The 27,743-nt window shown below is 46.3% G+C and overlaps 3 protein-coding genes and 1 long non-coding RNA gene across 5 annotated transcripts; 2 read left to right on the forward strand and 2 right to left on the reverse strand.

Annotated features, from left to right (window-relative positions):
* The first annotated feature begins 147 nt into the window (after positions 1 to 147).
* On the forward strand, positions 148 to 5,239 carry lrrc39 (leucine rich repeat containing 39). The gene is made up of 8 exons (XM_080877468.1): positions 148 to 871; positions 1,422 to 1,530; positions 1,605 to 1,761; positions 1,844 to 1,980; positions 2,081 to 2,226; positions 2,828 to 2,980; positions 3,055 to 3,227; positions 5,100 to 5,239. Exons 1-8 carry the CDS (start codon positions 735 to 737, stop codon positions 5,135 to 5,137), a joined length of 1,050 nt encoding a protein of 349 aa, XP_080733594.1. The 5' UTR covers positions 148 to 734; the 3' UTR covers positions 5,138 to 5,239.
* trmt13 (tRNA methyltransferase 13 homolog) lies at positions 3,776 to 11,498 on the reverse strand. Of its 2 annotated transcripts, XM_080877466.1 has the most exons (12): positions 11,090 to 11,498; positions 10,817 to 11,010; positions 9,148 to 9,200; positions 8,979 to 9,045; positions 8,833 to 8,892; positions 8,366 to 8,435; positions 7,839 to 7,945; positions 7,544 to 7,729; positions 7,188 to 7,260; positions 7,045 to 7,119; positions 6,398 to 6,749; positions 3,776 to 5,653 (listed from the first exon to the last, which is right to left on the reverse strand). In XM_080877466.1, exons 2-12 carry the CDS (start codon positions 10,925 to 10,927, stop codon positions 5,470 to 5,472), a joined length of 1,338 nt encoding a protein of 445 aa, XP_080733592.1. In that variant the 5' UTR covers positions 10,928 to 11,010; positions 11,090 to 11,498; the 3' UTR covers positions 3,776 to 5,469. The 2 variants fall into 2 exon arrangements, with proteins under 2 accessions (XP_080733592.1, XP_080733593.1); XM_080877467.1 differs by lacking the exons at positions 3,776 to 5,653; positions 11,090 to 11,498 and adding an exon at positions 5,661 to 5,887 and having other exon boundaries at positions 10,817 to 10,950.
* On the forward strand, positions 10,912 to 21,930 carry map1sa (microtubule-associated protein 1Sa). The gene is made up of 8 exons (XM_080877464.1): positions 10,912 to 11,043; positions 11,439 to 11,653; positions 12,718 to 12,819; positions 15,230 to 15,312; positions 15,492 to 15,632; positions 15,721 to 18,886; positions 19,082 to 19,305; positions 19,382 to 21,930. Exons 2-8 carry the CDS (start codon positions 11,500 to 11,502, stop codon positions 19,535 to 19,537), a joined length of 4,026 nt encoding a protein of 1,341 aa, XP_080733590.1. The 5' UTR covers positions 10,912 to 11,043; positions 11,439 to 11,499; the 3' UTR covers positions 19,538 to 21,930.
* Positions 21,135 to 27,365, reverse strand: LOC308393587. The gene is made up of 2 exons (XR_013971003.1): positions 26,082 to 27,365; positions 21,135 to 25,923 (listed from the first exon to the last, which is right to left on the reverse strand). It is a non-coding gene; the product is annotated as an uncharacterized lncRNA (long non-coding RNA).
* Positions 27,366 to 27,743: the final 378 nt, after the last annotated feature.

Below are 27,743 nucleotides of genomic sequence, written 5' to 3' on the forward strand. Positions count from 1 at the left end.
GCGACAGATGAAATGTAAACGTGTAAAAAGTGTTTTGTATGTTTGGGAGTGGGTCGGATTCAAAATGTGTGAAACTCAATAAAACCTCTGAATACAGCTGAACACGACTCGCTCTGTGTGTGTGTGTGTGTGTGTGTGTGCGCGCGCGCGCGTGTGAGAGCCTATGTTGGGGAAAGGGGGTGGGGGGTAACCCTCAGTAACCTGCAGCTCTGGTCCCGATCAGCTGATGGTATTTTTAGTGTGGGTCTCTCAGATGCAGTAACAGCCGGTCATATGACCGCATGTCTGTAATCTGTCATGTGATGTGTCACCTGAAGGCTATAATTATCGAGGAGAGCCGAGGTCAGATTTCAGCAGACAGGACGCAGCATGGAGGAGAGCTGCAGCTCGGCCACAAGGTGACGAGTAATATCCGTGTACTACAGCAGGTAATACTTCATATAATGCTACAGTACTAATACTGCTGTTTGTACTGGTACTGCTCCTACTGCAGGACTGAAACTTCTCTGCTTCAGTAGCTGGAAACTGTCTCTGGTTGTTTTTGATGTTTGAGCAGAGTGAATTTGATGGGTTTTTAATTAATGGTCAGTAAATTGATCTGAAACATGATTTCTGCTGGAGATCAATAATCAGTGTCACAAGATGGTCAGCGTGGGGATGGGCTACAGCTCAGATAGGTTATCCTACATGTCCACCTGTGTGCTGTAACATCACAAGGCTGACAGGAAGTGGTGATGATGGTGGGCGTGGTGGTAGCATGCAGCTCGGTGAGCTCCATCAAAGCACTGTGGGAGACCAGGATCAGGAGGAGGAGGGAGGAGCATGAGGAGGAGCACAAGAGGAGGACCACGAGGGGCGGGGCCACAGGCAGGTCAGACCACACCCAGTCACTTGAGCACACTTTCTGTTGGTATACAGTGCTTGCTGGTCAAAGTGGGGATCTCCAAAAACTGCTCTATGAACCTTATAAAAATTACCCATAATCCTTTGAACTGGTTCATCTTCAGTGTTGGGACCTCTAGTCCCACCCACTTCCTGTTTCTCTCGCAGTGTTTCTACCATAGAGTAAATGAAAATTTGGTGAACCTGAAAAAAGATGAGTCAGTTTCAGAGGGGGGATGAACCCAGTGGTTATGTCCATCTCTTACATACAGTCTTGTCTGAAAGCAGCCATGTTGAATCTCTGCATCAGTCAAACTGTATCAGGACAGAATGTTTCAGCCAGTCAAGGAGAAGACTGGGGGAAACAAATTATTTAAAACAAAAAAGTGTAAAAAATAAAGTCATAAAGATCAAACACATTAAAGACAAAAACATGACGAGAAAATAAAACGAAATAATAAAGTTTGGAAAAAAAGGTAACTGAAGTGATGTCCCAAGTCAGACCGAAGAGGTTTCATCACTTGGTGATTTTGGTCCAGACTTGGAGTTGGGCTTTGGGAAGACCGAGCGGCGCTGGCCCGGCTAAAGCAGAAGCTGGAGACTGAGGACGGCCGGCTGGTCCTCCGGATCGAGCAGGAGGAGTGGAAGGTAATGCCCCCCTCGCAGGAAGCACACTGAACTGTCACTTCAGCGCATTGTGAGCTCGCTGCTCTGGTTTCCAGGTTCTGCCAGGCTGCCTGATCCAGCTCAGTCAGGTCCAGGAGTGGCAGATCCACCGGACCGGACTACTGAAGATCCCTCACTTCATCTCTAGCTTCCAGAACCTTCTGGTGCTCGATCTGTCCCGGAACGGAGTCGCTGAGATCCCCAAACAGATCGGTGAGCTCACCTCGATTTAATCTGCCTGTGAGCCACGTTTTCTGGTTCTGTGTGCTGTGACCTCACCTGGTTTTGGTCTCAGGAAAGCTGACCCGGCTCAGAGAGCTGCTGCTGAGCTACAACAGAATCCCGTTTGTCCCGGCAGAGCTGAGCGGGTGTGAGAGCCTGGAGAGGCTGGAGCTGGCAATGAACCGGGACCTAAATGAGCTACCAGACCAGGTGAGTGCCTGAACCTATGCCTCGTTACCGTACACCTGAAAAGTAAGGCCTGGTTCTGGTCCAGTCTGAGCTCAGGTGTGCTTCTCTCTCTGACCTTCAGCTCGGGACGCTGTCGCGGCTGCAGCATGTTGATCTTTCCATGAACGACTTCAGCTGCCTGCCTGCTTGCCTGCTCGCCCTGCCGGCGCTCGAGTGGCTCGACATGGGAGGAAACTGCCTGCATCACTTACCTGAAGACATACACAGGTAGGAGCTGGGACATGGCCTAAGCTCCATGTTGAGTCTGTGTTTCCACAGGCACTGCTAGTTTAGAGACTTATTCCTCATGAAGAACGAAAAACAAGACAGAACATCTTCAACCGGTCTTTTACTCGCTAACGAGGAAAGGCTTGGTCAGAACCAGGGTGTGAAGCTAAATGCTCCTCACCTGTCTCCAGACCAACTCCTTCAAAGAGCAGCTCTCCTCGCAGCTATTTATTGACAAACTGTTACAATATACATCACAGCACAAGCACCTCCCACCGTAAAACCCCCCAATGGTTCTAACAGACAAGGCACTGTGTATGTGTGTGCACGTGTAAGCACGTGTGCAAGAACTTGTGACCTCCTGCTCACCAAAAGGATCATAAAAGCAGAAAGCTTACCAAACAGAACCTTCAGATACGATGTATCTACAATAAAACCCACGTCAGCCTCCCCCCAGCACCAAATTGGCTGGAGAGGTGGTCAGACAAAGGAATGTCTTTGATCCTATAGTTTAAACTAAGACTTTAGAAATTTTACAAAATTTGACTTAACACTCAACCGCCTTTCTGTCAACAGCCAGTGATCATGTGTTTTTCCTCAGAATGGAGGTGCTACACACTCTGTGGCTGCAGAGGAACGAGCTGGAGAAGCTTCCGGAGAACATCGCCAGAATGAGGAGCCTGGACACGCTGGTGCTCAGCAGCAACAGGCTGAGAGACATTCCACCGCTCATGGAGGGCATGTCCAGCCTCAGGTGAGTCTGGCCATCCTCACGCACCTGCCCTCCGTCTGTCTGGCATCACTCACTTCTTCGCTTCCTCGGAGCAGGTTTGTGAACTTCCGGGATAACCCCCTGACTCTGGACGTGACGCTGCCGAGCAGGAAGGCGGTGGCTGAGGAGGAAGATGACAGGGAGATGTTCGGGAAAGAGTTCATGCTCATGTACATCCAGGAGGCCCGAAAGAGAGCGTACGCCGTGCTCAACGTGCACTGCGTCAACCGTTAGTACTGAGCATGCTCACTGACCTGCGTGCGCTAACACGCTAACCTGTGTGTGTGCCAAACATCTCATGGGGGCAGTGACCCTCGACGACGTCAACAAACAGGAAGCTAAACCCCAACTGACCCCCTCTGACCTCAGGTTATTAAAGAGTGATGTCAACAATAACCACTGCGTTGTTCCTAGCATTCGGCACCATTTCAGGGTGAGAACGGGGAAAAAAGTCACACTTCAGCATTTCACGTGAACAACAGCTACTTAATACTAGAATAATACACTGGACTAGCTCAGGATATGCACTTCCTGTTCCAGAAGTGGGGTTTATAAGCGTTGTAAATGTGGCGTCACTTTTGTATTTACATTTTCTAAGAGCTGAAATGTTCCTGCTTACTCTGTAAATCTGTTTGAAGAAGTGTTGGAATGATCAAGTCATTCCACTTCACGTTTTTATGATTAAAAAGGAAGTTGAATTAAATTTGACCTGTTTTTTTTAATTAAATTTACTCACTTCAGTTAACCATAAACATACATAGAAAAAAATTTATTTAGTTCACTGTGAAAAAACAGAGAACCCTGCCCTGTACACAACCAATGAGAACCTCGCCCCATACCCAACAGAGTTTCATTAGATCGATCAGATCAGATGGTGAATTAAGGTGTTTACCATCCTTAATTCACCATTTAAAAAAAATACATCTAAAAGAGCTTTAGAAGCTGGATGTATAAACCTGAATTTAAATTTTATGGATTTATGAAGTGACTCTCTCACAGTGTCTGCAGGTTAAACTGAAGGTGCTCACCAGTATCAGCTTTTGGGTTTGATACCAACAGCACACGTATAACTTTAAATTTACATAGCTATTTGGGGCAGCATGGGGGCACGGTGGTTAGCACTGTTCCTTGCGTGGGTTCTCTCCGGGAACTCTGGCTTCCTCTCACAGTACAAAGACATGCAGTTAGTGGGGTTAGGTTAATTGGAAACTGCCCATAGGTGTGAATGAATGTGAACAGTTGTTCGTCTCTGTGTTAGCCCTGCGACAGACTGACCACCTGTCCAGGCCATACCCTGTCTCTCGCCTTATGTTAGCTGGAATAGGCTCCAACCCCCTCACAACCCTGAAAAGGATAAAAGGATGGCTGGATAAATATTTGATGATAAATTCATATTTTCCTAGTTTTACATTAGTTGTATCACTGCACAGCTGCAAAACCCAACCAGCCACTAAGCTTATTATTTCTACCCTTTACATTTTTATATAAATTATATATAAAGCACAACATAAAAAAAATGTCAGTTCATTTTGAATTTATCATAATTAACATTTAGTTTTGAATAGTTTTGTTGCTGCCTGACATGTTTAGAATATAAAGAATGTTTTAGAGATTGCAGCCCACAACTCATGCTTTCATTAAAACTATGCATAACCTTTTACTGTGAGAAAAATTAACAAGCAGGACATTTCATGCTTAAATCAGCCATTATTACTCACGTGTAGACCACACCAAGGTTTTTCAACATGTTTACACTGTAATTGAGGGAAACTGTCCCAGAGGACCAATCAGGGGACCCTTTCAGAGGGATCTCCATAACAATTCAGGGACACGACACAAAGACTTTAATCATTAAAAGTGTTTTCATACAAAAATGTGGTGTAGAATATTCTAAGTTGGGCTTGTCTGGATTTCAAGAACTCAGATCACTGACTCAGTTTAGGCTAAAATAATGGAGGCATACAGAATATTTGGCCCGTGTTTATATCAAACCCTCATTTGTCTTTGGGGCTGAAATGGCACCGTATACGAGGAACAACCCGACATCATTTGAATGTTTTGTTGGTTTCAGCTGACACGATTTTCTCTTTGAATGTTTCAGAGTCCGATGGTGAGTCCAATGACGAATCCTCAGCATGAAATACGGCCCCATGTCTTTTTTCTTCTTCTGAGCTTCTCCCTCTTGAAGACACTTCCACAAAGCCACACTTGTGTTTTTATTTTGAAAGACTTTAAGTGGACAAGCAGGACGAGTCAAACTCCAGAAGTTTTCCAGCTATAGAATAATATATGATTGTGCCATGTGACAGGCAGATTTTAGTGAGCATGCTCAGTGTCGCTTGTTGGAAGACTGCAAACGTTTTATGTACATGAGGAAAAAAAACACTTTAATATAAACAGAAAACACCTGAGCATGTTCAGTCTGACTTCCTGTAACTTAAAACTCAAAATTGCAGCTTACAATCAAACAATCAGGAGGAGTGGGGGGTGAGGGGTACAGCGGTCAGCAGGACGTTCTCCAGCGTGATATCACTGCTGATGTAACGAGTCAGTTTGCTGCTGAATCCTTTCATCTGCAGGAAGTGACACCTGCCGTGGTCGATCAGCTGTTTGCATAGACGGCCGAGCTGCTCACGTTCAGAAGCCGACAGAAACCTGTCACGCACAGACGTGCACACACAGACACACAAACAGTGTGTTAGTTCAGTGTAAACATGCAGACAGTCCTGATTATTATACACTAGGAACATTAAACTCTAGCCCCTCCTTCTCCTCCTGTAGACCCTCCTTTTCTTCCTGTAGGCCCGCCATCTCATCCTATAGCCCCTCCTTCTCTTCCTGTAGACCCTCCTGCTCCGAAGCTTGATTTTCATGTTCATCACTTGTTCACTGATGAGATCAGAGTATGTGCAGTGTCAGTCCTCCGTGTTTAGCCTGTGTGACACGCTGACATCAGCTCGTCACAGACCTTACACTGAATAGAGCTAATAAATATTTAGAAAAAGGATTTCCAGCTGCTTCATGAATCTATGGATCACATGTGTGAACTGAAATAAATCCACTCTCCTGTCCTTCACTTTGTCTCTGCAGCTGATTCTGAACATAAAACACTGACATGCTGCTGACTTGTGCTGATAGGTTGGTTAAACCTCCTTAAAGCCCAGCACAAGCTGCTCGATGTGGTGTTTGAAGGTGCTGATGTGAATCAGTAAAGAGGGATTATTCTTAACTGTGGATCATGCAAAGCTGCTCTAAAATAAAACCAGAGGAACGAAGACTTCTACAAATCTTCATTGAGTAAATCTGATTTTTTTTTCTGAACTACAGAAACTTTCTACTTCGGGCTGGGTCCATACAGCCATCGGTGACAGGTTTCAGGGGCAGAGGTCAAATATTTACCCATTCACAGCGTCTGTCTCTTCTGCTGGTTCGTGCTCTTCGCCATCTCCTCTCTGATTGGTCGGTCTGAGTCGACACGTGGCCCAACTGGACATCCGACAGAAAGCAGAGAACTCCCGCGCCCCGAGTCCTCTCTGCAGAAAGAACTGCTGCCCGACGTAGTGACGCCAATCACAGCGATGGTGGCAGCACAGTGCCACTGTCAGGCCCAGCACTGGGCCAGGACCACAACCTGTTGGTGCTGATCCAAGACCCCCTCCTGACCTTGGCTCTGATGGTCTGAGGCGTTTATGGGGCGGTTCTTCTTCCTCCGACTGTCCTGCAGTTTCCAGCAAACAGCGCAGAGCCAGATCTGAGAACGGAACCAGAATATGATGAGACTAGACAAGTACTACAGAAATGCTAGTTTCCAGGTGGATGTTGGTGTACTTCAGCTGAAGTTCTGAGAAAAACATAAACTGATCTCCAGGTTTTGCCCTGCCAGGTAAAACCAAACCCATCATGCTTCAGCACAGGTGGAGGTGTACTGCCATCAGAGAGCAGGATGGAGCTTGCAGGAACCAGCGTAGAGCAGCAGTTACTGTGGAATTATGAGCCGGATGTTGCTTACCACCAATCAGAGCTGACAGTTTTTTGGCTGTTCTCACCTGTCGCCGCTCCACACAGGTGTTTACCAACTCCGACCAGAGGCAGTTTCTTCTCGCAGAGCAGAGGGACTTTACCTGAAAGCATCACAGAAACAGGTCAGGAGAGGTCAGAGCACCACAGTGTCCATATGTTCCTGTCTTACTTAGATCCAGATGCTGAATGTCCACCTGCAGCCTCTCAAACTGAACTCCAGCATCCTGATGTTTCCCGTCCACCTGCAACAGAACGCACCTGTTTCACCTATCAATCAATCAAACTGATCAGCTGCTTTCAGTCTTGATCACAGTCTCTACATAAAAGATGAACACACCATCAGTGTGTGAGGTGTGAATCGGAGGAACGCCGACATGCGACAGCGACGCTTCCACTTTTATTTTAAAGCCAGAAATGAAAATATGGAAAGCAGCAGGTGAGCAGGCGGGGTTCTGAAGGTACTTGGGTTGTCGGGGGTTTGGGTTTGAGTTTAGGGTGAAGTGGATTTCAGAATCAGGGCTGTACCTTGAACCGGGTGCTGCAGCGCTCCACCAGCAGCAGCTGCAGGTCTTCACAGGTCTTCAGATGCTCGCAAGTCTTCAGGGCCTCGTGGATCCAGTGGGACAGCTTCCCTCGACCCGCTCCGAACTCCACAAAGCACCGCCCCCTTCCCAGCAGCCCCAGCTCCTCCATGTGACCTAAGATGGAAGACTGAGCACACCCGGCAGGTCAGACGGAGATTAGTTTTACTTCTCAGTTTAATTCTTCAGCATGGAAATGAGATGAATACACAGACTAATGGTGCTGTCACCTAGTCTACCTGCTGCTTCAGGTGTTTGTGGGCGGAGTCTCCATTCTTTGGGTTGTGGAGCTCGTCGTGGAGGGCGGGGTGAGACTGGACGCTGTCCTCTAGATCGCACTGCAGTCCTACAACAACAGCAGGGACACCAGGAGAACATCCGCGGATTTACAAAATGTCCAAAAACTTTATGAGTCACACTTAACCCTAACCCAAATTAAACCCGAACTAAACATGACCTGAACCAAAACTAAAACTGACCTAAATTCAAACTAAACCTTAACCTGAAACTAAACCAAAACGAGACCTAACCCCAAATAAATCAAAACTAAAGCTGATCTGAACCCAAATTAAAGCTGACTTAACCCTGACCTAAACTTAATTTACACCCAGTTTAAATATAAACTGAATCTAATCCCAATCCTAACCTACTCAGTGAAAAGACTGTCAGTTTTGTGATGTTTTGTGTCACATCAGCCAAACTGAAGCAGTCGTGTGAGATTGTGAGTACTTCAGCCATCACTGATCACCGGATCTCAGCAGCTCACCTTTGAACGCTGTCTTCAGTTTATCCACCAGAGTTTCCAACTCAGTCCTGCTGAGCTCAGACAGACTCACCTGTAACACATCACCATTATGATGTCACTAACATGATGTCACCATCACTGTCATCAGTGGTTATTATAGTATTTACTGTGCTGGTTTGTGCGTAATGAAGAAGTGTGTGATTGTGTGTGTAGACGCTGCTGTCCATTCTCGGTGCTTCCTCTGCTGTGAAACAAACTGTTTCCTGACAGTGTGTGTGTGTGAATCGAGCTGCTGTTGGTCTTTAGAGATCAGTGAATGTCTGCCTGGATGAGGCACTGTGAATCAAAGCGTCTGCAGATGTTTTACTTTACCAGTTCTTCTTTGATCAATCAGCATTCGACCACAAAACACCAACGTAAAACCACGAATCAGCTTTCTGTAAGCTGAGACTCCGTGTTAAATAGCCACGGGGCAGGTGAGTCGTTACCTGTCGAAGCGTCTCATCTCCATCAGCTGATCCAGCGTTGATGTTTTGGACAAAGTAAACCTGCAGGAGATCAAACGTTCATCTCTGTGGAAACACTTGGATAAACACGCAATCGCTGATCAACTGATGGATCAATAGCGTCTCACCGGTTTGGCTTTCTCTCTGGAGTTGCATTTCTTCAAGTGTTTCTGGAGTTTGTCTTCACTCACGGTGCTGAAACACATAAACAAGCAGAGTAGGATCAATAGCTACCAGTGATGAGCTTCCTGTCAGCCGATCAATGACCTGATTGATGACTGATGTGTTGTCACTCACTGTTTGGGGTCCAGAGGACAGACGATCCTCCTGCTGCCACCCCCGTCCTCCTCCTGGAAACAGGAAACACATCACAGGCTCATGACATCACAGCTGATCGACATCATTGATCTTCTCAAACTCGCTGATATCTGCAGCACGGGTCAGTCTGCCTGCTCAGATGTGAGCTCAGACCACCCCACTGATTTCTGAAATCTGGATGAACTCGTCATCGCTTCATGTATACTCGTAGCTTTCCACGGTGAGTTTTTTTCAGGACGTTGTCCGGTGTGTCCATGGCAAGTTCGGATCTGGAAAAATTAAGAAAAAATTACGACTTCTTCTTCATCACTTCTATTGTTGCAGGATAGGATCAAAGTCTTCTCCGTGGTATCGACCATTGTATTCTAGTACGGTGGCAAGCCCAGTGCCAAATCCCCACAAAGACATCTGCAGCAGTGAGTCCAGAGCGCAGACTGACCCGTGCTGTTAAACCTCATACAGAACCCCATTACCTCACAATCACGAGCACTGAGCCTGCAAATAAATGAATGCATCAGATTTCTTCATGCAGCTTCAAATGATCCAACTCTAGCAGCTACAAACGGCTCACCTGCACTGAGCCACCGCAGACTCTTCAGGCATAACCTTGTGATCATCATCATGCCATTGCAAGCTATATGATTCCTATGGTATGTCCACACGTGTGCCGTATATACAGGTGTACAGTATAGTCTGAATAAAGAGATCTTCATTCTGTGTGTGCATGCATTACATTAATGTAGTGCACACCTCATCATGATCTGTGGTTTGATCTGTAATAAGATATCCGACTTCATTCCAGACAGTGAGATATTAAGACTATATTGTAATCACTCCCCCGTCCAAATCCTTGAATTCAGGTGTTCCATCACTTCCATGTCCACGGGTGTATAAAATCAGCATCTGGGCATGGAGACTGCTTCTATACACATTTGCAAAGAATGGCTCGCTCTCGGGAGCTGAGTGAGCTCCAGCGTCGTGCTGTGATAGGACGCTAGAAGTGTCTTTGCGATATCCACAGCCAGTTGTTAGTGGGATTATAACCAAGTGGAAACGACTGGGAACGACAACAACTCAGCCATGAAGTGGTCGGCCATGCAAATCACAGACCGGACTCAGAGGATGCTGAGGATCATGGTGCACAGAGTTCACAGACTTTCTGCAGAGTCAACCTTTACAGACGTCCAAACTTCACGTGGCCTTCAGATTATCTTAAGAACAATGCGTGGAATGGGTTTCCATGGCAACCAGCTGCATCCAAGCCTTACATCACCAAACAAATAGCAAAGCATGTGCCACTGGACTCTAGAGCCATGGAGACGTGTTCTCTGGAGTGACCAATCACGCGTCTCCGATGGATGAGAGTAGGTTTGTGGTTGCCAGGACAACGGTACTTGTCTGACTTCACTGTACCAAGCGTAAAGTTTGGGGGAGGGGGTTTTAGAGTGTGGGGTGTTTTCCAGGAGTCGGGTTCCACCCCTTAGTTCCAGTGAAAGGAACTCATCATGCTTCAGCAGACCGACACACTTTGGACACTTTTATCTTTGCGACTTTGTGGGCATACTTTGGGGATGGCCCCTTCTTGTTCCTGACCGGTCCACCTGGAGCCAGATCACACCTGAGCAAGTGACTGTATCCGTGAACTCACCATGGTCGCGTGCTCCCCGCAGTACTTTCTGCCTTTTCCCGCCACCATCTTACAGAAACGCTTCTTCTTCTGCACGAAGAAACAGCAGCGGCTGGGCTCCGGGGCCGCCATGTTGTAGGACACGAAAGCAGCTGCCTTCAGGGGCCCGATGGAGTGTGGGAAATACCACCGAAGAAGGAACACCACGTGGTTTACTGCGTAAAAACATGACGGCTGTCTAATAGATGGTATTTTTTTTTATAAATCACTGAAATGATTTTACTGTAGTTTTACCTGTATGGTTCGCGATCCCGTTTGGGTTTCTCAGGGTCAACTTAAAGAACAATTTAAAATTACCAATCTGATGATCCAGCTCTTAAAGTTTTTTTCACTAAAGTCGAAAGTTAATTTTAATCCGCAGAAACGTGTCCTTATACTTTAAGAGTTTACTTTTCTGAGCAGGCTTCAGTTTGGTGAAGACTATTCGACGTTTTGATCTTTATTCTTTGGTTTACGAAACTATAAAACTCGTTTTTCCCGAGCTGCCCCTGAAAACAGCTCTGACTTCTGATTGGACAGCTACATGGCTGTCCATTCTCTTTGGCCGACTGATGTGCCATTTAAATCATTATCCCGCCTCTAGCAGCGGCGGGGTGGGGCTGTGGCTGAGGATGCTGTGACGTTAGCGGTGGACAGTCCATGCCATGATGGCGGCGGAGCGGGGCGGCGGTCCCGGCTCTCCTCCCGGCTCTCCTGCCGGCGCCTCCCGGACTGCGGCGGATCACTCGGTCCTAGTGGTGGTGGGAACGCTGCGACCCGCGGAGCTGCTGGAGCGGGTACTGCAGCAAATAGAAACAGGTGAGTTCTGGAAGTTCAGGAGAATAGAGCTGCGGGGCCGGAGGTCCCCACAGCCCTTCACAATAAAAGTCCGGGAGGCTGCTGTTGTTAGAATGAGCTGTGCCCGGTCCGAAGTTTTAGAGACTTTATCGCTTTGAAGCTGATGCAGAGAAACTTTGAACATAATTGTAAAGAGTAACTAGCACCTCGTTTTATTTGACATTTATGAAACCTTTTCCGGTTCGGGTGCAGCTGTTTAACGAGTCCAGTGTGCAGGTTTCTTTTTCGGGTCACTTTAGAGACTCTCAGAAACTGAGACTGATTCACACTGAGCTCTGTGACGAGGTCTAAGCTTTTTATTTCCGGATTTTATCCGAAAAAATAAAATGCATACTACTGAGTCATTATTTTATTTTTTGAAAATGCGTCTCGCCGGAAGTGGGCAATTGTGTTTCTTAATTTTCCGGACTTTCTGTAAAAGTAGGTTCACAGAAAACGAACAGAGCAACTATCAGGAGGACAATTTGATATCTGTTCAATATGATTAATGCGATCTCTGATTCATCTGAAAGAGTTTTGAGTTCTGAAACACGCTGAGCTGATTCACTGTCTAACCTTTAGACTGATCACAGTCCACACACACACACTTGTCTCTCAGCCTGTTTATTACAGCTGTTTTATGATGAGTGTGCGTGTACAAACTCACTCTCTGTCCACTCGCACAAAAAGAGGAAGTTGTGTTACTAAATATCACTGACTTCCTGTTTGCAGTAGAAATGGTCTATCTGACAGTGATGTGCGGCTGATATCTGAGGTTTCACAGCCATAGCACGCCAACAACAAGCTGTATATGAAAGATGTAACCTCGGTGATTTCACCCACTGCTTCGTGGACTCTGTACAGACTTAGTTACCTGCTAATTAGTGATAGCCAATCAAAATCCTTTAATAGCCCTTATTAACTTATTAACTGGAGCTCAGATTTCCTGGATGGCCTGTTAGTACAGTAACCTCACAGCAGCCATGTAAGATAATGTCATTAAAATGAAAATGTTCAGCCCTTTTTTGTTTCTTATTAATGTCCAGGTGTGCGCTGCTGGGCGGTGGATCTGGACGTCTCCGTTCTGGATCAACAGCTGAAGCTCTTTGTGTCGAGACATTCAGCCTTCCTGTCAGAAGAAGTGCGAGGTAAGCCTGTATTGGGATTGATTGGAGGAAAGAGGAGTGGTCAGACACTCGGGGTGGATTTGTACCCGGGCCTCTTAAGCCAGTACCCTGTGGACCTCCATGTTTGATGTGTTCTCTGATGCTGAGCCTGGCGGCCTCGGAGGATTTTAAAATGCATGAAATGCTTTCGATCAGCAGAGGAAAGTCCCGCTGATGCCTTTATCAATAGCATCATTAATTTCTGTTCAGCAGGATGATGGCACACTGTGATGGGGTGTTTTAGATCAAATGAAAAGCAGTTTTGTCCTGTGACTTGTGCTCATGGCCACAAGCTGATGGCGTGAGGCAGCGCTTCTGTTTTTTTGTAAACAGGACCTCAGACTGAGGTGGCAAGGACAGCTTTACAGAAACTGTCAGCAGCTCAGGACTCTGCAGGAGGCGTGAAGAACCGCGAGTCCTCAAACACGGCCGCTTGTGTCACATGACCTGGAGTCTGAAAGAAAATCACAAGGACTTTTAGATGTGTGCAGGATTGTGAGGGTGACCAAACGGATGAAGGTTCGCACAAGTGTCAGACTGTGTGTGTGTGTTCCCTGAACCTCTGAAAGAAACCGTACTTCATGTTTTCGTTCCCTTTTAGCTGAAACGTTAAAGTGGGAAAACCTCACCGTCAGCTCACAGGAAGCTCTGTAACGGGACAGTGATCAGACATTAGCTGCTGAGTTTAAATTATTAATGTTCGGGGTGGGATGTGGGTCCATCTCAGGTCATAACAGTTTAAAAACACCTGACCGTCTCAGTCTGAGCGATGCAGTTTCACGTGCAGCAGTTGCCAATTTCCTCTGCAGACGTTCTTCCAGCTTCATTCACTGAAGGATCCGAGTGGAGTTTTCTTCAGAATGAACAGGTTTCTGTGGATGCTGGTTACAGAATGTTCCACGTGTTTTGTTCTGAAACGATCGAGAACCAGTCACATATCACCTGTGACTGGGAGATATCCTTGTCACTGACAGGTCCTGCTAACATGGATAAACAAAGATCCATCCATCCATTCTCTTCCTCCTATTCTTTTTTTTGGGTTGCGGGGGCTGGAGCCTATCCCAGATGTCTTAGGGCAAGAGGCAGGGTACACCCTGAACAGGTGGCCAGTCTGTCACAGGGCTAACACATAGACACAGATACGTGGACCTCAGAATCAGTTTGAGATAACCACAGATAGACGGTACTTCTTGTGACCTTACTGATGGGGTATCCAAACTGAGCTTGCCGTCCACTGTGATGCGTGATGCCGAGCTTCCTGACACTCACCGTGACACAGAGATGATGAATATGAAGGCAAGGTGAGGGGCAGCTCTCTGACGGGGAGTCCAGAGCAAAGCGGTGATGGGGAGGTTGAGTGTCGTCAAAATTTGGTGGTCATAATAATGATGAAGAAGATGAACATCATCATCATCATCATCATCAGTTTTGAGGGTTTAAAGTTGACATTTTATAACTTTGCTGTGTTTTCCTTTAATTTGACCCTCCCAATCTTAACACATGGTCTAAACTGAGGAGTTGAAGGCTCCTCAAATTCTGCTCAGCTCCTCTGAGGCATTTCAGTGCATCTGAAAGACTAACAGCTGATGGCCCAGGTGTTTACCCTCTGCCTCACCTAAGAGGAAAGTTGACCTGGGACAGGTCAGCGACTTAAAGGCAACAACACGGACAGAGGGTAAATCAGACTGTGGCACAGTTGATCCAACAGGACGGAGTGAAGTCATCAGTCTGAGGGGCTTTAAACAGAGACAGATAATTGGTTGTTCCATCCAAACACAAACACAGTCAGCTGAGACTCTGCTGAGCCGCCCAAAGACATACAGACGATTGTGGCTCAAAGAGTTGGCAGTTCGTCTTGTAACCAAAAGGTTGCCGGTTCGAGTCCCTCGTTGTGTCCTTGGGCAAGACACTTCACCTACCGCCTACTGGTGATGGCCAGAGGGGCCGATGGTGCGATATGGCAGCCTCGCTTCTGTCAGTCTGCCCCAGGGCAGCTGTGGCTACAACTGTAGCTTGCCTCCACCAGTGTATGAATGTGAGAGTGAATGAATAGTGGAATTGTACAGCGCTTTGAGGGCCCTGAAAAATGCTATATAAATGCAATCCATTATTATTATTATTATTATTATTATTATTATTATACGTGCGCACACACACGCACCCAGACAGACAGACACGCATGCACACAGATGATGAGCTTTAGTTTCAATGGATGTATTTTCAGTGGAACCTGGCAGGCAGTGTGGTGGGTGGATGTGGTCTTGAGCGATGTCCCGCCAATGAATGAGCAGCTGCAGCACTCATGGAGAGAACAGGAGAGTGAGCAGGAATGAGGGCAAACCTGAGGGAAGATCTCCCCCTGACACTCGTTTGTCCTGTTTGTGTGTTTCAGGTCAGCGGACTCTCCAGCACAGCGGGGACGTCCTGGACACGCAAGTCGTGGTGAATCCAGGCTCAGAGTTTGTTTCCTCAGAGGTGAGTCAGACGTGAACCTTTACAGATGTTTTCTCAGCTGTTGGCGGGCTCTCGCATACACGGAGATCAGCCGATCTCCTGTATATCTGAGAATACTTCCTGGCTCAGTTTGCTAGGTGTGTGTCTGAGTATGTTTTTATTTCCTCTGAGCTGCACCGATGATGCATTTCCTGTTTCAGGTGCGGCGGCTTGTCTGCAATCCATCGCGCCGCAAACTGCTGATTCTCGCCGGTCAGTGTGTTGAGGGCAGCGGCGACATTGTACTGCAGAAAGGCTGCTTCTCCCTCAGCAACCTCATCCAGATTTTTTCTGACGAGGAGGTAAGCAAACTGTGTCTTTGTTGGTTTTGTTTACACAGCATGTTTAAGTGCTTGCTGATGTTCGAGTTGCTTGACTCTGTGTCGACAGGTCGGTGAACTGCTGAGCTCGGCAGGCCCAGCGGTGAAGCCTAGCCTCACCCTCAGCTGTCCAGACTCTGGCCTTTGGAAGGAGCCGGCACTGGAGAAACACAATCTGCAAGACTTCATAAACATTCGGATCAACCCTCCCCCAGTCCTGCCCGAGATGGAGGGTTTGCAAGAGTTCGTAGAGTACCTTTTGGAGTCTCTGGAGCCCGAGTCTCCCTTCGACCTACTGGAGCCCCCAAGCACCGTGGGCTTCCTGAAGCTGTCTCGACCTTGCTGCTACATCTTCCCTGGCGGGAGGGGTGACTCTGCCTTCTTCGCTGTTAACGGTTTTAATGTCTTGGTGAACGGCGGCTCTGACTCACGCTCCAGCTTTTGGAAACTGGTTCGACACTTGGACAGGATTGACGCTGTACTGTTGACACACATCGGAGTGGACAATCTGCCGGGCGTGAACAGTCTGCTGCTGAGAAAAGTTTCCGAGCAGGACGACGAGGCTGCCGGATCCCATCCCGAAGAGGACTGGATGAAAAACCTCATCTCCCCTGAGATCGGGGTGGTCTTTCTCAATGTTCCCGACAGGCTGAAGTTCATCCAGGAAGATCCAAGCGAGCTGCGGAGCTGCGATCAGGCAACAGTTGCTCTGCAGCACCTGCAGAGACTGGCGATCAGACCAGAACCCCTGAACCGGCCTAACGGACCTAGCATAGAACCCGTGATCTTGTTCCAAAAGATGGGAGTTGGTCGTCTGGAGCTTTACACTCTGAATCCGGTCAGCGGTAGCAAAGAGCTCGAAGCTTTGATGCAGACTTGGCCAAACAATGGATCGAATGTGAAGGGCTCAGATCTTCCACTGCCGTGCCTTGTTTCCATTTGTGCTTTGTTGGTCTGGCACCCGTCCAGCCCTCAGGAGAAAATCATCCGTGTGCTCTTCCCAGGGTGCACGCCTCAGACCAAAATTCTGGATGGACTTGAGAAACTCAAACATCTGGATTTCCTGAAACTACCAGCAGTGTGTTTGAAGGACCTGGAAACATCCAAAATCGAAAAGCAACCAAAACGAACAGACAGTCGAGAAAGCCTTAAGTCCCAGTCTAAGGACTTCAGACCCAGTAGTGCCTTACAGAAAGACAAACTTGGACGAGTGGATGCCAAAAAACAAGAGATGAAAACCAAGCCTAGGGTAGCAGCTGACTCTGTACCTAAAGACAGAAAGGATGCCGAAGAAAAGCCCAAAACAAAGGAACCAGAGGCTAAATCGAAGCCAGCGAAATCTGCTGAAAAGCTCATTCCAAAGAAAGAGGTTTTAAAAGAAGAGAAGAAGGAAGTGAAGAAGAAAGACAAGAAGGAAGAGAGTGGAGAGAAAAAGAAAGAAGCAACAAAGAAAGAAATCCCAAGTATGAAGCCAAGGAAAGACTTCAAATCTGAACCAAAAAAAGACGTGAAGAGGGACGTGAAGAGCGATGAGAAGAAGGCAGCAAAGCCAGCCATTAAAGAAGTGAAGAAAGCCACAAGTGCAGCTTCAACAGCAAGTGCAGAAATAAGAAAACCGTCTGGGAAGACCAGCACTCTGAAGAAGGATGGGACTCTTCCCAAGAAAGATACTTTGAACAAAGGGACGAAAGGCAAACCGGTGTCAAAGGAGCAGGAGACCCAGAAGGAGGTGGCTCGCTCTAAGGTGTCCACACCTGAGGACATGACGGCTGAATTTGAAAGACTTCGATTGGAAGATGAGAATGGGAATAGTGGTAAAAGTGCAAAGTCCAGGGGGTTGAATCCTGACGAAGTAAAGTCCAACGGGAACCCGACTTCCGCAGTAGAGAGTCCAGAGAAGTTTCGCTGCTCAGAGACTGATCATGATATGGTCACTGCCTCCTCACTGGTCGCTAAAACTCCAAAAGGTGATCTTAGTGTGAACTTTGACCTCACCCAGACCACATATGAGCCAGTGGACAGATCCTTGAAAAATGGACCCGATGTCTGCATGGAGGAAAAGACCCTGGAGCTGGTCTCTCCTGCAGATTCTGCCCCAAACAGTGCTGGACATACCCCTTTCTACCAGTCCCTCGAAGAGGACATTCGTGGCTTGGGCGAGGACAGTGGCCTCGAGGCAAGAGGGTCTAGTCTAGGCTTTGAGGACTACAATCAGGGAAGTTCATGTAGGACCTCTGACCTCAGCTCCCTGCCTGAAGGTCTGGAAAACTCCACATCCTCTCAAGATAAACCGTCCAGCCTTCTGACCCTCAGTCCTTTTAAGGACATCATGCCGGACTCCTCCCCAACCATGACCTCCATGCCGGCTGAGGTTGGCTCACCTCACTCTACAGAGGTTGATGAATCACTTTCAGTGTCTTTAGAGCAGGTTCTGCCACCCCCTGCTGCCTCCCCCAAAGTCTGCGCCAACGGCCACGTTATTGACTTGGACTCCAGTGCTGGGATAGCCTTGAGGTCTGCCCATAACGGGTGCTGTGGAAACACATCAGAGGACCACATCCATGGGATGTCAGAGGTCATCTCGGATGTTCTTCACGACGTCGACCTCTGCTTGGTTTCCCCATGTGAGTTCCAGCATCCCAGAACCTCGGAGAACCATCAGCAGCACGTGAGCCCCAGCCTCGCCACGGGAACGTCTCCAGACGTCTCTGATAACAACAACCACTCTCAGGATGCGAGCAGCAGCGACCACGCCTCAGCCTACAGTCAGGAGACTCCGCCCACATCAGTAAGCGGCACCCTGCCCACCACCACTGATTCTGATATCCCCCCCAGCACAGAGGACTGTCCTTCCATCACAGCCGACATTGATTCTGAAGATGATTCCAGCGGGTTCTTTCCACCCACCCAACCACAGGAACATCCTACATCACACTTTACCCACAGGGCAGGGCAGCACGACCCACCGCCAGCGCCGGTCAAGGACCTCCCTCCTCTACCGCCGCAGCCTGGAGCCTGTATGGCTGACTCAGAGCCTGACAAGAAGAGCTCAGCCGGAAAGACAAAGAAACCGCTGCAGAGAATGTCGTCAGGGAGCACAGTGGCCCAGAATGGAAGGTCGAAGGTCGGCAGCTCCACAGGGTCCTTAAAGATGGCATCCAGCCTCGATGCCAAGCCCTCATCCCGGAGTTCACTGGGTGGATCTAGAATCGGAGCTGCAAAACCTCAATCCTCAGGTATGCCTTCAGATTATAACCCACGCAGTGACCTGCTGCATGAAGTCACTGAGGCTTAATCAGGAAATCAAAAAGCATGGCCACTGATTTATTGTGCTTGTCACAAACTGCCTCACTCAGAGTTAAATAAAGATAGCAGATCATAAAACCCTGGTTTATGATCATGGTTCTTTTTGTTTCTTCTTTTGGATCCAGGTTCCAGAGCTTCGGGTTCCTCCGGGTCTGAGGGTTCTGCGGTCTATGTGGATCTGGCCTACCTGCCGTCCGGGACTGCCTCCACCACTGTGGACTTGGACTTCTTCAGGCGCCTCCGCTCCTCATATTACATTGTGAGTGGAGACGACCCGGTGAAGGAGGCGGCGATGAGGAGCATCCTGGATGCACTGCTGGAGGGGAAGAGCAGCTGGCCGGACATCCAGGTTTGTGACACTTTCTTCACCTTCCCATCTGCTCATGAGCTGCTCTGTGATTGGTGTTTCTCCGGGCTTTTCTCAGGTGACGCTGATCCCAACGTTTGATTCGCTGGCGATGCACGAGTGGTACCAGGAGACCCACGACAGGCAGCGGGAGCTGTCAGTCACCGTGCTGGGCAGCAACAGCACCGTCGCCATGCAGGAGGAAACCTTCCCTGCCTGCAAGGTCGAGTTCTGAGGTCGGAGCCCCACCCCCTTCCCCTTTGCCACGGTTGCACCCAGACCAGCGTGATGAGGAGGCTGGCTGTGAGCATGCTCAGTTAGAAACACTTTCTCTCACCTGTGTGACGACATTTTCTCACCTGCTGGATCAGCACCTTCATCTCACCTAAGAGCAAACATTAACACGTAGCATGACAGAAAGTTGAAAAACCGTGTGACAAGTAAACACAATGGCTTGGGCGAGGCACGGAGGTTAAAATGAATCAGTGTTTTATAAAGAAGCGAACGACAAGAAAGATTTTTATCAAAGAAGCGTGACGCTGGCATGATGTGTCTGTTCAGTTAGGTTGTGTCAGTGTCTTATGATTTACTATTCTCTGTTTAGCCCCTCCCCCCACTTGCCTCTTCGTTTTAAGCTTATCTCGAGGTTCTCCTGCAGGGTGGAGGAGACCGTCCCGACAATGACTCGCTGTTGTCAGAGCCGCCAATTAGATTTTTACCTCACAGGAAACACGCTAGGTGGGGTTTATCTCTAAACTCGTGAGCTTACAAACGAAGACATTATAAGACCAAAGGACTAACGAGTCAATCAGACAATCTGCTCTCCTTTTCTGCGAGGTAATCTTCCTGTTTTTGCAAATGGAGTCTTGCACTTGCTCCAGGTAAAGCAGTGAAACCTTGTAAATATAAGAGCTACGTGAACACACTGAAAACTAGGCGATTTAGGGGGCGTGGCATAGGTAAAACGGCGACTGGATCAGCTTATACACTGCGGGGAAAATGAACCGACGCCCCCTCAGTGGAGGCAGTTTTATTGCATTTTAATGCAGGTCGTATAAACACCTGGTCATGTCTCCATCATCTGATCCTGGGCTGTGCAAGTAAATGAGACCATGAGCCTCTCAGAACGACAACAAGTTTGTGATTACTAACGCCATCGTTATCATCGCCATCAGGGTGACTTCACTGTGTCTCTGAGGTGTGCTCGTTAAGCAGTCCGGTGTGATGGTGGACGCGGGTCAGTCAGAGAACATTTGAAGATTCAAGCACGAGATCCAAAGGTTGATTCTGTCAGCGACAAAGAGTGTGAGGCTGTGACAGATATCTGACATAACTTCAACGTTCAGGTGACATCAGTAAGGCTGGTGTCATTAAAGCGCCTAAGGGCGACTGGTGTGATTTGGTGCTATATAAATGAAAATGTATTAACTTAAGCTCCACCTCCTGTTTACCATCGGCATCATCAGGGTAACGAACAGTAATCAAACTCGGGTCACGGACACTGAAGTAAACAAACAGCCTTTTTTTTTTTTTTTATTGTAGTTGTAAAACCAGCTGTTCACATCTCTGATTGGGTCTGTCTGATGTTAGGATGAGAGTTGGTTAGCTTGTGGATGTGTTCCACTCCGTGACTCGTCTGACCTTTAACCTCAGCAGTGATTTAAGACAGACCTTGTGATGATTACCTGATTATCTCAGTGGGAATGTTCCTGTCCCTCAGTTACAGTAAAGCACACAGAGGTCACAGGACTGTAAGCGTTTGATTAAGTAGTGGTGTTTCGTTCCCGATAATCTTCAGAAGATTGTCAGGGAAACCGGAGATGTAGTGTCTCTGGTTTCCCTGACGACGGTCGTTCAACTTCCTGTCCTGAAGGTTCTGGTCCAGTTGCATTTCCTGCTTTGACCTCAGCACAGATCTTCCCCTGTTCTTCCTTGGTGTGCTTCAAGTACTACACTACCCACTAGCCTCAGAAGCCATGTCTCAATACAGTCTGTGATCAGTTTGACCTTTGACCCCCTCCCTCGGGTGTTTCTCACACCGTGCAGAGAATTGTGGGTCAGACTGCTACCAGCTGATTGACTGGCCTGCTGCAGTGCACTCTGGGAAGTGTAGTCCTTCGAGAACCAATGGATTTTCTCTCTGACTGATTTTTGAAAGTCAAAACATTTCATCGGTAATTTATTTATTTAATTTAACATTTTTACAAATAAATCTTCAAACGTGACGTTTGGTACGAGCTGCTTGCCGCCCGTCTCTACCCAATCAGCATGGAGCTGATCAACCGTTAAAGGAACAGTCCGCTGTGTTCGTCCCACCCAGAGGAGCGACTGAAGAACAAACAGATGAAGTTAAAATCAAATCCTTCTGATATTTTATCTTTACAGTGAACATTTAGCTTTTAACTTTTATTCGCAAAGCTTTAAATTTATCTTTTTTTTACCCAGGAAATGATTTTCAGCTTTAGTTTGTTTGTTTTCTTCAGATTTTCTTCTTTGTGCCTGCAGACAATTTTTTAATATCCAACCAATCAATGAGCTGGAAATCATGAGAGCTGAAAAAAATGTACTGATAATCTCAGACACACACACACACACACACACACACACACACACACACACACACACACACACACACACAAATCATTTGTGCATTGAAACACTAACTGCAATGATTGTCTTTCAAAATAAATGTCCCTTTCACACAGTGTATGCAGTGTTTTATTGTGAAAATCAGTGAAATTGATCTGAGTTTAAATCAATCACTGCTGACATTAAACTCAATTAAACTTAAGCCTTCTGTTAAAGAGCAAGGTCTCGTAAAAGTTTGATTGTGTGCCAGTGAGTTCCACTCTGAAGTCATGGTCATTCCTTTATATTCACTTCAGTTTTATTCATTTAGCACCGTTGACTGTAGAAAACTTGTAGAGATATGAGATGATAAGTTGTATCTTTTTCATAATAGTGATGTGGTTGTATTTAACGAGTCACTGTAAACCCATCAGCAGATGGACCGGAGCAGCCGGGCTACGAAAAAAGTGTAGGGAGGCGTGTTAACAGTCATGTCCAGTGGGTGAATGATGCTGATGCTCTACCTCAAGTCACAACCGTGCAGACTCGGGCTCCAAAAGTGCAACATGGCAGCTCCTTCAAGCGGGCTTCATTTTTGTACAATGGGAGGAAGTGCAGCCAGGTTCGCCATCTTTTCTATAGTCATTGATTAGCACCAATACACAGCTTCAAGCTGCTAAGTGGAACGATTGCACGATATCAACACCTGGCAACAGTGGGGATGAAGAAGTCCCTTTTAACAGGAAACGAGGCCCAAGAAGGGGAGCACAGAGATGAGGAGAAAAAGAGAGAAGACAAATTTAAAGATGCATCAGTGAGGATGGAGGAGAGGCAGCGAGTGCAAAAACAGGAAGTTGTTAGAAAGAAAGAAACCAGTCCTGCATATTTGTTTAATATGCGCATAGAAAGACCTATCCTGGTCAGAAACAGCTCCAGGAGTCCTCACAGGCATCATATTTCTAAGATTTGTAGGGCCAAATATGATAAGCTTAGTTTTATCTGAGACCACTGGAAAAAGGTGGGCGGGGGGCTTTTGTATTTCTTATTTTATTATTTAAGAATGGTGAAAAAGTTTTTTTTTGTTGTTGTTTTTTTAGCATTCCTAATCCTCTTTTGTAGAAATGAGAGGTGATCCAGGTCTTTAAAGCACTCGTGCAGTGTGATTTGTGTCCTCACAAACTGATCAACCCCAACACACAGGCTGATTTCAAGTCAGATTAATTCACAGCACATTTAAAAACAGCTGCTTGATAAAAGTGCTGCAGAGCAGAGAAAATAATAAAGAGGTGAGGTAGGGAGGCACATGCCCTGCAGACTTACACAATACAAGTTTAAAATCTGTGTAGTGAGTGATTGACCTGAGCAAATATGGCTAAAATAGTCAAGTCGGGATGAAAAGATGGCAGGATGACCCTCAGATGCCTTCACCTGCTCTAACAACAGCAGAGTGATCACTCACAGAGGCTTTAATACAAGGACATCAAATTCATTGTAACTCATGGGCCACGTACAAGCTACGTTGATCCTAATGTGGCCAGACATTTATGACACGATAAATGTGTAAAATTACAGAAGTAGTTCTGGCAATTCACTGCCCACACTGTCCTGTAAATATAAAATATAATGTTCTCATTCAAAGAAAATGTCTTTTTTTCTGTGAACTCACTGTAAAAGTGAAAAAAGGACATTTCCCCCATTTAATTGTTTATCTGTGACTTAATTCCTTTGATGCTGTTTGAATGAGGCGGGCTCTTTATTAACAGGAAAACCTGTAAAACTACGTTGAAAGTTCACAATCTGCACACGGTCAGTGTTGGAGCAGAGCTGCTTCCCACTGGTGACGATATCTGCTTACCTGTATCTTTTGCTCGTTTCTCTTCCTCTTCTTTTCTCTTTTTTCTTAACTGAGGACCTGATGGCTTTGAACTTTTCTTGTCCATCTTCCATTGGTTTTCATTTTTCACTCCAGTATGAACACCCATCCCTCAACCTGAGGATCACCACAACATGATCTAACACACCTACACCTTAGTTCACAGATTCACTTTGTCTAGGGTGCATTTCTGAGATTTCACACAACCCAGGATTCAAATCATGAATACATAATGGACTTGGATTTACATCATTATAAATTAAATGTGCTCTATTTGGAAGCAGCAGGGGCCCTCTCCCCTTTTGACGGGTTGTGTGTGAGACTTTAAATCATCAAACTGTAAATTTTAAATTGTTAGTGATCCCTTTACCCCGAGTCCTAAAGTGTATATTTATTTTCTTACTCTTCTTATATATATTGTTTGTTTACTTGCACTGCTGTAACTGGAGCCTCGTCATCTCGTCTCTCTATATACTGGACTGTAGCGGAGATGACAATAAAGTTTACTTTGACTTCAGCAGCAAGCAGGCGCACCGAGGGCTCTCGCGCTCACTTTTCGTGTATAGAATTTCGAAAAAACATTGGTGCAATTTATAAGTCTGTATTATAATGTCTGGTGTTTTCGTGTTTGTTGGTTTGTTTTTATTTTGTTTTATTTTCCGAGTTGGTTATTAGATGCTGCTCCAGCCGGTCAGAGAATCCCCCGCCGCCCCGCCCTCTCCTCTCTGCGCCACAAGCAGCAGGCGCACCTCGCAAACGAAGGGCGCCCTTACTCCCAGCAAATGGGCGATAGAAAACCGATTGGTGCCTATGCCATTCCCAGTATGCGCTGGCTGACGTCGGGCAGCATGAGTATGAGCATTTTTTTTGTTGTTGCCGATGCCCGTGATGCCGCCCCCCACCACGATGCCGCCCCGGGCAACCGCCCCTGTCGCCCGAATCTAAAACCGCTACTGCTGATGATTCTTAGGGGCTCGCTTATATTACAACACATTAAACACAGCCTATATGCTCATATTGATGTAGCGCCCCCTGGTGGCCTGTGTTGGTCGTGGTGCGTCAGAAGTTCTGCAGGGAACACCGTCCAGAGGTTTTCGTGAACTTTCCTACCATGCGTGAAACGTCTGCTTCCATCAGAGACGCCCTCAGATATGATCAAGTGAAACCAAACCATTGTTTCCACTCACATTCTACCTCCTCTTCTCAGAATAAACCATTCTGCAGCCTCAGCTGTCTCCAGTACCTGTCAGACTTCAGAGTGACCTGAGCAATCTTCCAGCTCTGCCTGAACCTCCACTCCTCACACTGAAGTGATGAGAGTAGTAAAACTGTCAGTACAGTACAAGGCTGGACTGGGACAAAAAATCGGCCCGGGCATTTTGACTAGAGACCGGCCCACCAGGATAAAGATTGAAAATGTGACGTCATTCAGGGATAAAACCGCAAAGGATTCTGGGAACTTGTGGCAAGAGGTACTAGCGCACGCAGGCTTTCAATTGAACTCAGTTACACAGCGATAAAAAGAAACCCAAAAAATGGCAAGAAGCTGTTGTATTATTAACTTCAATAGCCGGTCGCATGACAGCCACGGGAAGCCGATGGGTAAAGAGATCGTTTTTTTTTTTTATCGGATTACGTCGTTGAAGAGAAATTTTTTAAGCCATGTTTCCGAAGTAAGAGCCGACGGATGGTCTGGATATACCAAATATAACGTCTCAGAACACTCCAGCTCACATGTTAGTCTGCTCCAAGCATTCCCACAAAGGTCAGAGTTTTTTAGTAGTTAATACGTCATTTTTCTTAACATAATTGGTGATATAGGTTACAAGCAAGTCTGGCGCTGAACAGAAATTGTCGCGCTATGCTCCTTTATTTATTGTGCATAAATAGTGAATTGTCCTGACACAATATTGTGTTTCGCTTCTGTTATTACCATGGTACATTGACAAAAACATATACTTTTATTCACAGGATAAAACAGTTGTTTTGTATCACTTATTGTCCATTGCGATTACAACATACAATATTATTGTCACTGCTACATTTCTGTAATGCTACTGTAACCGGTTTCTGCTTCATCCCGCTGCAACAGTTCGGCCCAAACAGACTCCTCGACTCTGCGTTGTGTAGTGTTTTTAAAAAGACAAGGAGTCTCTGATCGATCGTTGCCACTTTATTTCCTGAATGGAAACAACGGTGTATTATCAGTGCACAAGCTCGCCATACACCACTCCGCACAGCACACTCTCGTATGGCTACGGCAGACTGGCAGCGATTACTGCAGCAATATTACAATTTCTAATATACAATAAAATAACAGCAACAACAAATTATGTACCTGAATGGAAACAACGGTGTATTATCAGTGCACAGGCTCGCCACACACCACTCCGCACAGCACACTACGGCAGAACATCTCATTAGCATTCCGCTTTAGCATACAGTTTCACACATTACAGTTTTTTACAGACGCTAGGACACATTTCTCAATACTTAGGTCACTTTTGCAAAACTCTTCACACAATTCTCCTAACTGACCCTCAGCTTGGCAAAGCAGTTCATTCCACATTCAAAATGCACTACAACTACCAAAACACTTCATTCAGGTCTCAAATAAAAACATTCCTCCAGAACACTAGCAAAGGTTGACAGCCGACAAACACACTTTGTCACCCACAACACAATGACCTAAAAAACACTAACAACATGTAGCATTACACAGTGTTTTCCTGTGTAAAACAAGGACACATCTCTGTTTATAATTTCAATATATGTTACTGGAATGAATCAGACATCATGTATTTATGTTTATGTATTTTTATTTTTTTGCACTAAGTAATCCCAAAATACAAGAATTCGTATACACACCATCCACTGATACACATACAATAGTAATGCTAATCTACTTGGTCTTCTCCATTTGGCCACAGGTTCTCATCCACATCACATCTTATGTCATCTTGGGCAACACACCTAGGAAAGAATCTTCTGGCATGCCAGAATTGAAGGAGTTGAAAAATTGAAGGAGTAACAACTGTGTAGATGTTCATCCACGATGAGAATCAGCTGTGGCTGGTTAAACTGCATTGTTAGATTTAAAATATGTTTCAGTAAAATATTGCCGTTGGATTTTGCTGTCTTTTCAAGTTTTGCATTGTGTTATTGTTTTGACCATGAGTTTAACAGTTTTGAAAACAGTATGTAAGCACATGCAAAATGTCCTGTCCGTACAAAGGTTTTTGGCAGTTGTTGTGTCTGAGTGAGAAGATGATTCATGTAATTTGAGAGATGTAGTCATTGAATGCATTTTGTGCCAAAACAATGATAACTGGTCCTCAGTTTAGCCCACATAGACTTCTGTTGTGCTCACTGTGTGAGGAGTTTTGCAAACGTGACCTAAGTATTGAGAAATGTGTCCTAGCGTCTGTAAAAAACTGTAATAAACAAATGAAAAGTACATAAAACTGGTGTTGGACATGTGTCCACTAAGCACTTATTACACTCGGTGCTCGTCAGCTAATCAAACATGTTTTATGTGTCTGTACTACTTAGCTATATTGTGTGCGGAACAATACAACTCACCTCTCGTATGGCTACGGCAGACTGGCAGCGATTACTGCAGCCAGCCTCACCTAACCAGCCACACTGAGAGCGGGGGGGGGGGGGGGGGGGGGGGCGCTGTTTCCCCATTACACTGATATTTGTGGCAAGTGGAATAATACCACAAACACTGTTACACTACCAGAAATTATTTCCACTACTAATTAATTACCGTTGAGCTCAAAGGTCCTATTAATAAACTGTTAATGAATGTGTATTTATGAAGACGATTTGTGAGACTGGTAAACTTATGATACGTACAATAGTCTTTCGTCCTACACGGTGCATTTCAAGGTCCTGCACCCATCCGTCGGTAAACTGTATCTGGGCTTGTTGCAGTGACCTGAAGTTACTAAACTTCATGAGTGTGTGCACTCACTCCAAGAACCGTGTAATTATA

This window comes from Rhamphochromis sp. 'chilingali', assembly GCF_963969265.1.
Source record: "Rhamphochromis sp. 'chilingali' genome assembly, chromosome: 3".
Taxonomy (NCBI): domain Eukaryota; kingdom Metazoa; phylum Chordata; class Actinopteri; order Cichliformes; family Cichlidae; genus Rhamphochromis; species Rhamphochromis sp. 'chilingali'.

Bases quoted from the DNA above. Each gene is read 5' to 3' on its own strand.
- lrrc39 (XM_080877468.1), top strand. From the start codon at position 735: ATGATGGTGGGCGTGGTGGTAGCATGCAGCTCGGTGAGCTCCATCAAA. The intron at 1,981-2,080 runs GTGAGTGCCTGA...TCTGACCTTCAG, and splicing joins TAAATGAGCTACCAGACCAG to CTCGGGACGCTGTCGCGGCT. The intron at 2,227-2,827 runs GTAGGAGCTGGG...GTTTTTCCTCAG, and splicing joins TTACCTGAAGACATACACAG to AATGGAGGTGCTACACACTC.
- trmt13 (XM_080877466.1), bottom strand. From the start codon at position 10,927: ATGGCGGCCCCGGAGCCCAGCCGCTGCTGTTTCTTCGTGCAGAAGAAG. The intron at 9,046-9,147 runs GTGAGTGACAAC...TATGTGTTTCAG, and splicing joins TGTCCTCTGGACCCCAAACA to CACCGTGAGTGAAGACAAAC. The intron at 8,893-8,978 runs GTGAGACGCTAT...GATCTCCTGCAG, and splicing joins CCAGAGAGAAAGCCAAACCG to GTTTACTTTGTCCAAAACAT.
- map1sa (XM_080877464.1), top strand. From the start codon at position 11,500: ATGATGGCGGCGGAGCGGGGCGGCGGTCCCGGCTCTCCTCCCGGCTCT. The intron at 15,313-15,491 runs GTGAGTCAGACG...TTCCTGTTTCAG, and splicing joins CAGAGTTTGTTTCCTCAGAG to GTGCGGCGGCTTGTCTGCAA. The intron at 15,633-15,720 runs GTAAGCAAACTG...CTGTGTCGACAG, and splicing joins AGATTTTTTCTGACGAGGAG to GTCGGTGAACTGCTGAGCTC.